General features: G+C 34.0%; 1 protein-coding gene across 1 annotated transcript in view; it reads right to left on the bottom strand.

Moving 5' to 3' along the window:
* The window catches only part of SNX29 (sorting nexin 29), a gene marked incomplete at both ends in the record, with an annotated part of 72,977 nt that overhangs the window by 13,485 nt on the left and 46,914 nt on the right, over nt 1-12,578 (bottom strand). The window contains 3 exons of the mRNA XM_029087035.1: nt 2,908-2,989; nt 3,932-3,987; nt 6,644-6,760. Of these exons, the coding sequence (XP_028942868.1) occupies nt 2,908-2,989; nt 3,932-3,987; nt 6,644-6,760 (255 nt within the window). The remainder of the gene's footprint in view (nt 1-2,907; nt 2,990-3,931; nt 3,988-6,643; nt 6,761-12,578) is intronic.

Raw genomic sequence — 12,578 nt, 5'->3', positions numbered from 1 at the left:
TCTATAGGTAATTCTTGCTCTTTTTTTTTTTAAACATTAAAAGACAAAGTTGAGCAAATACACAATTGTCCTGTGATATTCTGTACTGTTCTGTAATTAAAGACAAACTAGTCTGACCAGAGACATTCTATGTCTATTCTAGATAGACACTTTAACTTTTCATATGTCCTGTAAATTGCTAGTGTGAATAAGTAATAACGAGCATATTCAGCAGAACTTGCACGTTTTTCAAATCCATATTTCAATAAACAGAATTTTGCACGCTATGGATGCTGAATATTATAAGTATATATTGCAGACATAAAGAACTTCATACAATTCTCCACATTGTCTTTTGCAAATCTAGAATTTTCAATCTTTTAGAATCTTGCAATGATACTTTGCTTCCTTTTTTCCTCTTCTCAAAAGGCTTAGCCTTCCATCCCAAGTTCTTTGTTTTCCATTGATGATGAGTAATGGATGAAGTCTATTAAAACCCCCTCTGTACCAGCATAATACATTTTCTAATTAAGGTGCAAAAGCACAATAAAAAAATCCTAAATTTTTCTCAAGTCACTGTTAGACCCTTACCCAAATCAAACCGAGAGTAACATCTAACTCTCTCCTTGCTTAGCAGATTTTGGATAAAGCTCTGAAGCTCTTCTAAATTGGGAAGCTTAGTTTATCTCAAAAATTTTCCTATTGAAAAAGAACGTGCAGAACATCTACAGTATGTATGAATTCTGCATACTTTCCAGGCTTTCATGATTCCATTTGTATAGTCATGTACAATCAAACTGTATGAAAAGTAATGAACTCTTTACTAACTAAGTTTGATATCAAGTTACAAGTAAAATTAAAAAATAAATTAAATTCTTCACAGAATTATTGTTTTTTAATCCAGTTCCAATATACCTTAATGAAAAGCACTTTCTTACTTAAAAAGATATATTTAGCATATTAGATAGCAACCTTATGAATTATTTCTGATTCATGTCTTAGTAATAACAACACTAACAAAACTCAAAATACAAAAGCCAGTTTACTTAAAAAAAAAAGATTCTTTCTTCCCATGCAACCAAAGAGAATGCAACTGAAAATTGTTTATAAAAAAGCAAATATTTGCAATACATGCAAATACTCCACAACCCTTTTTCAAACAGATAAGTGCTTATGTGCTGTTCTTTCATTTCTTCTGTTTTTTTCTGGCCATTTAATCACTCAGGACCTCCAAACTGTCAGGTTGCTTTTTTTTTTTTTCCTTTCTTTTTTTCTTTTTTTTTTTTTTTAAACAAAATAGCCTCCCTATGCAGCAATAATGTTATTGAACTTAAGAACTTTTAATAGTATACAAAGACAGTTTTCCTCTCATTTCATCACCTAATCACAGCATTTCCTCTTACTGAAGAGCCACCTTTAACATCACTAAACACCACTGGGGACAGAATGAAGTGCATAGGAGCCCAGCTGGTCTTTGAGATCCTTTCAGTGATGGAAAAGGCTTGTGTAGGAGCAAGTGGATCCTGTGGATCAATACATGGTTGCACAGTAAATGCCACTGAGAGATTTGGCTTTTATGATCATGTGGCTGTCTCTAAGGATCAAGGACTGATGCGAGAGACTAAATCCACCTGACATAGTGGGACAAGACCATCTTTGCCAACAGGCTGACCAATCTGGTGAGGAAATGGTGGACAGGGTGAAAAGTATATGGTGCATAGTGATAGGAACAAGAGAAAGCTAAGAAATGACAAAGCAGGATGAAAAGAATAACAGAGCAACGTAGGAAACAAGCAAGAGAAACCAGAGCTCCTCTAGTGGTCACAGAACTGCAACATCATCAGGGTAAGAGAGATGTGGTGGGGTGGGATATTGATGCTTCTACGAATTTCTGCATTAGCAGACTGGTATCTGGGTTTGAGAAAGTGTAGCCAGTGACAGCAGAGTGAAGGAATAGGTGAGAGCCAGAAAGACAAAAATAATCACATCTGCCAACAACTTAGGTTTCCACAAACACTTGAGCACCTGCATCTGATTGATTATACAAAGCTTTTGAACAAATTACTAATTGTTCAGTATTGTTAGCTTTTCTCTCCATTACCTAAAGTCTTATTTTTCATTGTCTTTTACTGGCTGAAAGGTGGGTGTTTTCCTGTATTTTTCAACTATCTGCCAACACTTCATAAATTATTCAAAATTCTACAAAAATCATCATTCTGAGTGAAAGGAATGTTAAAAAGCTTCAGAAATCTTGTTCAGTGTATATGTGTATACATATACACAAAAGTGGAAAAACTTTGCAGCTGCTAATAATCCACAAGTAAAGAAACACAAGCAGTCAGGGACAGCATATTAAAGACTGTTTAAAGTTTGCCCTGTCTTTCTGTCCATGGATGGTATAATTGTTCTGAAACCAAGAATCCAGGAATCAAGGAACAGTACAGGATTTCAATACTTCAACTACAAGGCAGGCTAGAACACAAACCCCTAAATTGAGACCTGGCTGAAGCAGAACACATTATAAACATATCCAGCAACACACAGTGAAGGCTTGTTGCACCATTCAAAATGTTTTTGAGTGAGCTACTACAGTAAGCCACATCTGTCCATCTGTCAAGCAACATTTCTGGTCATTAATATCCCCAAAACTGAAATAGAATATGTACATGCATACTGAAGAAGGCATTTATGATTAATACTGAATTGTTGTTATTAGCATGCTTTTAAAGTATTAAACTATCAAAAGCCAACCCTCAAAATACACTACTTGGATAATCAACACAATCCTATGGATGAATATATATAAGCTACTGCTTCTGTTCATCAACTGATCTCTAATGAAATTATACCGAGATCTTTAAATTATTAAAATGTACCATTTCAGTCAGAAACTTGTACACAGAATCCGTGTTAAGAAGTATCACTTACCTGATAAACATGGAATGCATTAGCAGCTTTTCCACGCAGAAAGACTGAGGGAATCCAAACATTAATAAGAGCACGATTTGATCTGGGGAGGAGAGAGGAAAAATTTAAAATAGGGAATCATATTTATGTATAAGAATTGCAAAGCAACTACCTCCAGTGATTTAGATGATGATCAAAGTGATCAACAAAGCAACTTAACATTTCAAATGGAGTATCAGAAAAAATGTAGTTCTGCTGTATCTAAAAGTGTTCCCTAAAATTAACATAACTGAAAAAGAGCACTGAAACAACTCCCTTTGTGGATTTTTTGGGTTTTGGGCTTTTTTACATCATGCATTTGACAACATTTGATTATACATACTAAATAAAAATTATTCACTTCAAAAAACTCAACAAAAAAATGAGTTTGTTAAATAATAGAAGAGCACTGCACAACTATGGAGAAGCCATTTCCATCCAGCCTTTGTAATACATCTCCAAGTTTCTATGATTCAAAGACATCAGTTATGTTTTCATCCCCTCACTTGCAAAAAGCTAGATTCATTAGTCTGACTAATAAAGGTAAAACTCCAAAACACAACACTCTAGAATGATCTGATATGACCAGCTGGGTCATCCGTGGGTTTTTTCGTACTACTATTTGTATGCATTGATGAGGAGTTACTCTGTCAAAATGAGAAAGTCCATCACATTATGAATAGCATCCAGCACCTATCAAACCCAAAGCAACAGAAAACAGTCACTTTTTGGTTCTTTGTTAGAATACCAAGACCTAGTGCACTGAAAGAGCACTCCAACAGACTCTTCATAAATCTAAACTCCTTGCATTCAACATTATTAAAAACTACACTAGGGCATGGACTATGCAGTTCTCCATACTTTTTAACAATGGAATACCACAGCTGAGAATTCAGCTATTGGAAATAATACAGGCAATAATAAGCAAATTATTTAATCTGTTTGCTTATGCTTCTTTCTCATAAAGACAGTACGAAGAGAAAAATATGTGTATTATGAAACTTACATTTCAAAATCTGACAAACTCTGATCTTCAGATGTTTGACTCAAATCTCCAGGAACCTATATTTACAAAATAGAAACAATTCCCACACACTGGTTATTATGCTTTCTAGTAAGAATGCATAATATTATAAGGAAATCACAATTCAACATTCAATTTTTAAAATGCCAACAAAAACTATTACTGATAAACAATAAAAGAAAAATACACAGTTGTGCAGCAGGATTATGAACATATCACCCTTGCATGTTCTTCATGTTAGAATTTGTTTTGTAAAGAAACAAACTGGGGTTTGTAAAAGCATGTCATTTTGAAAGGTACAGAAAACCCAGTAAAAAGCATCATTATTAGGCCTTTATAATCAAAGTATGCTAAAACAAAGTACACTGTGTGTATAAACAATTTACAGGAAGAGATGAAGTATATAAAATCTATATAATCACTTTCTTTTACAACCAACATTCCATTAAAAAAGACACACGATCATTTTATTTTAGCTGTGTTCTTACAAAATGTTATATAGCTACAAAAGTTCATAAAGATGGCAATGATGGACTAACACCTGCAGAATCAACGGAAGTAGCAGTTGTGAGAAAACAAGATTGAAAGAGCATTTAGAACTGAAAGACTAATAGCTTTTTACCTTACTTTAAAGCTAGTTAAACATAAAGGGATATCTTCTCACCTTTAAATACTGTAAAATGTAAAGCATAACCCTGAAGAGTTTGTGTGTTTTGATGAAGAAAACCAACTAAAAGTTATGAATTTCCAGAGACAGCTTCTACACTAGTTAAAAAAATATTGGTTCAGTGTATCTCTATGATGTACGTGTATGCATATTACTGTTTTTCAGAATATATGTTGCCTAAGAAACTAAAATATGTATTATTGCTTATTGTAAAACAATATATATTCATTGCAAAGCAACATAAAATTTCAAAGACGACTAAAAAAAAAAAATATCAACTTCCAGACATTTTGACAGACCAGCTCTAGAACTCCCAACGCACAAGAAAAAACAGAATTTTGCCCTTACAAGATTAAAGGGATAGGACTCAGCAAAAACTAAGTCATTCCTGACAGTGAAAGGAAAGAGGGAAGCATTGTGCAGTGCAGACCCAAGACAGCTCCAGGACATATATACAGGGCATATATATGGAGTTCTGAACACCTCTGCTGCCCCTTTTTGGAGGAATGAGGTGGGAAGGGCCAGTATGTCCACACTCTCAATTACCACCATCAGCTGTTGTCTGTTCACAGTCCAGTCCACCCTCCAGCAGCAGCACACAGCCTGCCTTTACAAGGCTCTAGTGCCAGAGAATATTCTTCTATCTTGCCTACAACCTGCAACTTCTCTTTGCTTATATCTGAACTGGTAAATCATATCACCAGATATATCCAGTTATTTTAACTAACTTTAGTAAAAGTTTTGCATAAAAACCTCAAAAACAAAGTGTAGACTTCAGAAATAAGAAAAAGGATGACATTAATGAGCTCCAGTCCTTGCACATCTATGTGCAAAAAATACAACCTTTTTGTTTTATATTCCTCTGGTTGTTGCAGAAGTTCTGAAACCCAAGAACTAGAAATTTGGAAACATCATTATGAACAATGCATTTATAAATTACAGCAAATGAAATTGATTTATCAGCATTAAAACGAAAGGAGAAGACAGTGAAGAATCATGGAAACTGTTTTTATAACAAACTGTAAATTACATACTATTTTAATAATAAAATGTTGAGAACTTGGCTGATATTTTCAAACAAAGGGAATCAAATGTGCATATCACACCATTTCTGTCAGTTACACATTTCACCAAGTTTAGAAGTTCTAATTAAACTCAGCTAAGTAACACACAGATTATCAATACAGAGTTTTGTTTACCAATATAGAATTTAAATGTATTCTCTTAGGACAATGAAAAAGTCTTTAGGACTGTATTCAATTCACAGTTTCATTCTAGACAATAGCAACTATTAACAACTAGCATTTAGCTAGTCCTTAAAAATATAGTGCCACTTACACTTCTTAAAAAGTTGTAGGAATTAGTTTTCTCTCAGTATTTGATACATTAAAATACAGTATCAATACCTAACTACTGGATTAGGATACAGAGATAAATGATTAAAAACAAAATCTCTGAACAGGGACATATAGCCCAAAATCTCCAAGTAATAAAGTACAGCAGTAATACACATGTGATTTATCATCTCTAAACAAAACAAAGTGACCTTTCCCATCTAAAAGGCTGAAAATTGTAGATTAAATCCTTCTTCACTAATGCACAGAACTGTCATCAGCCACTTTACATAAATGTTATGATAAAATAGACAAGAATGCTTCCAGCGCAAACAAAAATTTAAGGAGTAATACCACATAATCTTATAAACAAAACCTATCAAAATATGCCTCGCTCAGAAGATGGACAACTATTAGGAACATCGACTCCTTCTGTTTCCTCCCTGTTCATTTATGAATTTCAACCCAATCTTTTATTTTAAAACAAAAAGCCAAAATGAAGCAATAGTTGGTAGAAAACAATTTTATTTTTCTGAATATATCTATTCTACATTCAGTTCCGCTAAAGACAATCAAACATTATAAAAAACACCAAGTTATTTCTGACAAGCTAATATATATTTTATCATCACAAGTAATGGTTTTCAGCTTATTCCAGAGTGGTACTCTATATTGTAATAAACAAACACTTACCGGCCCTCTCAAATCAATTAGTTCTTGTCTCATCTGGGACACAAGAGCTTCTTTAGCCATCAGAGCACGGTGTAGTCTCTCATTGAATTCAATAAGTTCCCCATGCATTTCAGCTACCTGAAAAACAAAGCCAAGAGATAACTGTGTTCTAAATTGAAAAAATCCACACTATGTAATTTCTTACATGCATATCAACTTGCATTTTTTATTTTACCATACCCTCCAAGTAGTGGCTCTCATTGCTAATGCATTAGTTTGACTTGACCATTAAGAAGAGACGCTGTTAAAATAATTTGGACTCATACCTTGAAATTTAGGTTTTGATACTGAATTCAATAGGACAAAATACAACTCTATGTCCAATTTTATTCTTAGGAGGAATAAATTCTTATTCAGAAGAGATCCTATGGCAACTGATTCTAATAAAACACCTATTAACTTTTGTTCTCAGTTTAATTCTTTAACGAACACAGCATTTAACAGTTACAAACTAATCACACTATTCTGAACTGGGAATAATGCAAAATGCACAAACTGCATTAAATTTTGATAATAATTCATGAGCAAAATATTCTGCACTCTTACTTGGAGTTTTAATAGGACTGCGACTAGAAGTCCACTCATGCCAGGCAAATCTGTGAGGAATCAAAGGAGCATAAATACCACAGTTGTGCTGTGGTTCAAGTTGTTGGGTATAGATAGTGTGGCCTCAAGCGTGTCCTCTTTGGACATGAAGTCTAGCTATGGCTGTGCTCTCCATTTTTGAGTCAAAGTGTCAAGAAAGCAACAACTGATGCAGGATATTTACGAAAGTTAACAGGGCTGGATGAATGACAAAGATGAAAAATAAAGCAATTTACAGAGCAAACTATGTTTAAGTTGGTTTCCTACCAAGAGAAGGAAGAAATAATAAAACTCAACTCAAGGTTAAAGATTATATCCAGCTCTTGAATTTTTCTCACACAGAAGTGCAAGCCTACAGCTTAAGGGGGAAGAAGAACAAAAGGACAAAGGTTCCCAAAGAGCAAAGGTCTAAATAGTAGCAGTAACATGTAATCATCAGGATAATATGATGGGGAAACTAGCAGAAACAGGGAGCAAGGCTAAATGAAACTTAAAATCTGTGTTCATCAAGATTTCTAGCTAGTCCTATCAGAACCGTTATACTATAAAATTGAATGAAAGTTTCAATTATTACGCATGACCCATCAGCACATAATGTACCTGGCAAAAGAGATGAATTGATTATGCCACTTGTAGCCTTACAGCAAAGAAATTTGAGCCAAAAAGCATTTGTAGAATTATTTTCAAGGGAAAAGAAAGACTCTTCAGAAAACCCCATTGTTAGAAGTTTCCAAATGAATCATCCCTATATGACTCCCGTATTAAAGAAAAGGAATACTGATGATGGCACTATCAGAGGTGGAGCACCAGATGAGGAGGCCCACCACAGAGCAAGAAAAGCTACAATTTTAACAAGAATGGTTAGATGAAAACAGAAGTGGTGACTGGTCGGCCCCTCTAGCAGGCACAGCAGGCTACCACAATATTGTTAAACATATTTTTCAGGTTACAGCAACTCTTCAAATGCCTCCTCATATAGCCATCCAAAGCTAGAACAGTAGAGGCAATGAGGTAACATGAAAGTACAGCTGAATAAGATAAGTCCACTACCTCCAACGATACCACAGGGACTTGGACAACTGCCAAATCTCTTAAGGGTTCAGTTTCCCTCCTGGAGGCAGTTCACTATTATCTACGAATTTCACACCTTCCTTTTCTTGAATTACCACTCTGCCTTCTCCCTGTTCCCTAAGTAAGTTCCCCAAGATAAAGCAGTTTAATTCAATTTGTTTATATTCATGCTTGCTTTTAATTTAGTGCTTTCTTCCAGACAACCTGTATCCTTCGCATAATCAAAGCAAACAGAAAAACAGCTTCAATTTGACAAGCCAGGAGCTGACATCATTGATTAAAAATGAAAAATAAAAATTATTATAACTGAGTTGAACTTCAAGTATTCTTTTCCAATTTCTTTTCATATTAGAGGGAGTCCTTCAAATCTAGTAATTCATCCATGTGGTATATACACAGAAAGAGCTACACTAAGCCCAGATATGATTTGCCTAGACTGGTATCTCTCATTAATTCTGAATTTACAAACTAATCTGAAATGCTCAGCAAACTACTAAAAGCCAGTAACAGAACTAACAAAAACTCTCCTTGTAGTGGGACTACCAGAAAGTACAAAGATTTCACAGAGTGATTATTTAAATCTAAAGTAGTTTTAGATTAATATTGATGCTTTATCTTACACATCACAATACAAAAAGCTTGCAACAAACCTGAGTGACCATTTAGTTTCACTCCTCACTTTCTGAAGTGCAAAGGTCTAACACAGTATTAATAATGTTTCAACAATCAAAGGCTTTATTATTATTATCTATAGTGTACTAAAGCAGCTTTAATTTTTTTGTTGTTGTTTTTATCAAGCATTTCTGTTGCACTTAATCCTACAAGAAAAACTAACTTTCTAGCCTCATAATTAGACTCTTTTCTGGCTCTTCCTGATAAAAATCAGAACATTAGTACTTCCATGCTATCAATTAATATACACTGTGTATTCATATCTCAATTGTTCATTCAACATCAGCCTTGATAAAAAAGGTTCTTTGACTTCAAACACTTTAGTAATCAGTAAGCTCATTTTGCAAAAACAAAAGATAGCTAAATCCACACAAAATTCTGTGTTATGACTAACATAGTAGTAGGTGCCACTTAGCAAGTGGTTTTGCTCCATAAATTACAAAAATTTATGCACCAAACAAAATTGCCAACTTTACTAGATAAAGTAATAATATAATGTCACTAACTCTAGACAAATTAATTTCCACAATAGCTTAACCACTTGTTCCCATTCAAAATGAGTGGTGTAACATTTAAGAATATCATAAGCCCCTCTCTGATTCAGGTTAATATTAGTAAATCATTGTTGTTTACAGAGAGCCCAGGCTGGGAAGCAGAACTTCCTTCTATTTCACATACATAAAGATGCAGCATGCTACTAGTTGCAAATGCACAGAGAAAAACTGTAGTACTGATAGTTGGTTGACGGCTTATCATAAGCAATACACAAATTTATGAATGGATGCAAAACTCAGTAGTTTAGATACTGAAATCATGTTTGATTTTTCAGTGCTTGTCTCTATCAGAACAAAATCCAAACTATCTCATGTAATATCTGACTGTTTTCTCCCCCTTTAATTTGGATGTCCTTGAAATAACTTTTTACTTGCAGATTCAATTAATATGTAAATTCAACAGCTCTCTCAAAACACTGGAAGTAATACAAAAAATTATGCGTCCCCAGCAAAGTTAAATAATAAAAAGAAAATTTAACAGCAAATAAAACAGCAAATCACACGTCATATATTATCATTAGGCAGGTATGTTACTCGTGAAAATCACTTTTATTAGTAAGTTACTTCAATATTTTTTCTTGTCAGAGAAAAATGTATTATCATCACAGCAAACCAAAAGAAGAGATGAGATACACTTGTGAATAACAATATTAATTTAGGTTCCTTTAACTTTTCCTGCATCAAGATCTACTAAAAACAATAAAGAGGTGTCCATATAATTATATACTTTCAATTACATTTTATGCCATCACATCTTCCTTTATTAATTTCAGACTGAAGCTTAAGCAATAATTTTCCCTACCAGGACTTCAATCATCTTCACAATTGTTCTTCTCCATGACAATATGTTTAAAGCAGAAAATTAAAGTACAAATGAGCTAAGTTTCCCTTGGACAGATAATAATTCGGATTAGGTCCTGGTCATATCAGAAAGCATGCATAAAGAGCCCAAATCTTAATCACAAATGGAAAGTGAACTTAACATAAAATATTTAAGACTCCACACTAGTAGAACTCTAAAGACTTGTTGTCAAAAGATAATCTAAGTTTACTCCTGCTGCCTGACAGCACTGTCCAGCATGACTACATTTAAGAGTTGTCTCCAGAGAAATGACAAGGGTAAATACCACTTCATGTTCCACAGCAAAAGACTAAGCTGTTAACATAAAACATGCTAGGACTGTTTTACTAAGCATATGAATAACACAATCTGAAGAAGAACAATACAATCCTGAGAAGGACATGCTTTTAGAGTAGAGAAACAGACTTTTAAGAACATGCAACAAAAAAAAAAAGAAATACGGGGGGGTGGGGGGGTGGTTTTAAAAGGGTGTTTTAATGGAACTCGGATTTTTTTAAAAATATAATTTGCAGCTAAATTTCATAAAAGTTTTTACATGAGCCACACCCGAATTAATGACTTTTTGTCAGGTATAGGCATTTTGTCCCCAACTGTCACAAAATGTAAAACAACGTATTTCCCAAGAAACTCTAGACAGAACTGGAAGTTGCTTCCCTTTGCTCTCAGTGGAAGCATGGGTGTATTTTTCCCAAGAGAAGATGACCTTTTTCAAAAATCAATATTCTACTACATTTTTTCTCCAACTGAAATAAAGCCAAAGGTCTTAAAAAAGAACAAGTATCCTACTAAATATTAATAATTTGGTTTTTCTACATGTGAAACACAGTAAAACTCAAAAAGGCAGACAGTTCAGACAAATCTATTCATATAGCCATAAAATGCTTAGTCATTGCTTTATTTTTAAAAACTTTCATTTTGTATTCTTGACATCTCCATCTTCAAGCAAGTTATCTGCTTCAAGGCAGACTGAAAGATTCATTTAAGAACACGGTTGAGTTTTGGTTGTTTTGGTTTGGGTTTTTTAATCTTGTTTCGTGGTGTGGATTTTTGTTTGTTTTTTACTACAGCTACATAAGGTAAGCACAAGTCACAATTCATCAAAACCACCAAGAAGAAAATAAGCTGTAGCTTTCAACTCAAAATACATTGGGAACTATGCACGTCAGATCAGCTAAATATTAATGCTTGCAATATTTCACAGTTGTCAATTGTGTACAGTACTACCAGTGTTTAATGAGATCAATCTTGACATACAAAAGAGCCCTAGCACATTGAACAGGAATAATATTACTCTGGCAAGCCCTGTGCCTGGCCAGGAAAATGAAAGCAACCAGCAAAAGCAAAATCAGATACACAGGGCAATGAGTTTATTAAGTGTTAATAAGAGGGATTAAGAAAGTGTTAATAAAAGGTATAAAAATTAGCATGTCTCTAGGTGCTGCATCCTTCCGTGTATCTTCATAGCAAAAGCCAAAGCTCAAGACAAAAGATCTAAACAGTAAAGATATAAACAAATCTCTGAACACCACCATTAACTATTACCTCTCCCTACATCCTTTGAACTTCTCATTTCACATCTGGAGAAAGGTTTCACCTCATCTACTGTGCTGAGATAGCTATTCTGAATTGCAACTCATTATCCCTTTACTAGGATTACCTTCATGAGCTAACACAAAATATTTCAATGTACAACCAGCATTCATAATGATAATCTGACATAAGTAATACAGTACGGAGAAACAGATACTATCAGGAGACCACTTTTCATGAACATTCCATAGCCCACCTCCAAGAGAACAAGACTTGGAATTAAATTAATATTATTACTGGATACTAAAAATCATGTACTCAAAAAAAGTAATTTCACATGCCACATGTGAAACATTATCTAGGGTAAATCACTTTGATGATTTAAATTTAAAAAAAAAAAAATGCTGACAGACTAATTTTTACCTAGCAGTCTTTCTACTTCCTGTAACTTGCACACATCCAACAGAAACACAGACTGGCACAAGTTTTACTTTTTCTATTGCCAAATGTGTTTCCATACCTAATCCAAACCAATTGGTGAGCTCAGCTGACTTGACAGCATACAGATCCAGTATTTATTAATGACTGTAGAATCACATAATAGAAATGTTTCTTTTCTCAC

Source organism: Antrostomus carolinensis, unplaced genomic scaffold (assembly GCF_000700745.2).
Source record: "Antrostomus carolinensis isolate BGI_N321 unplaced genomic scaffold, ASM70074v2 scaffold9789, whole genome shotgun sequence".
Classification (NCBI taxonomy): domain Eukaryota; kingdom Metazoa; phylum Chordata; class Aves; order Caprimulgiformes; family Caprimulgidae; genus Antrostomus; species Antrostomus carolinensis.
Note: the sequence above shows the minus strand (reverse complement) of the source record. Positions and strands in the feature narration are given on the sequence as shown.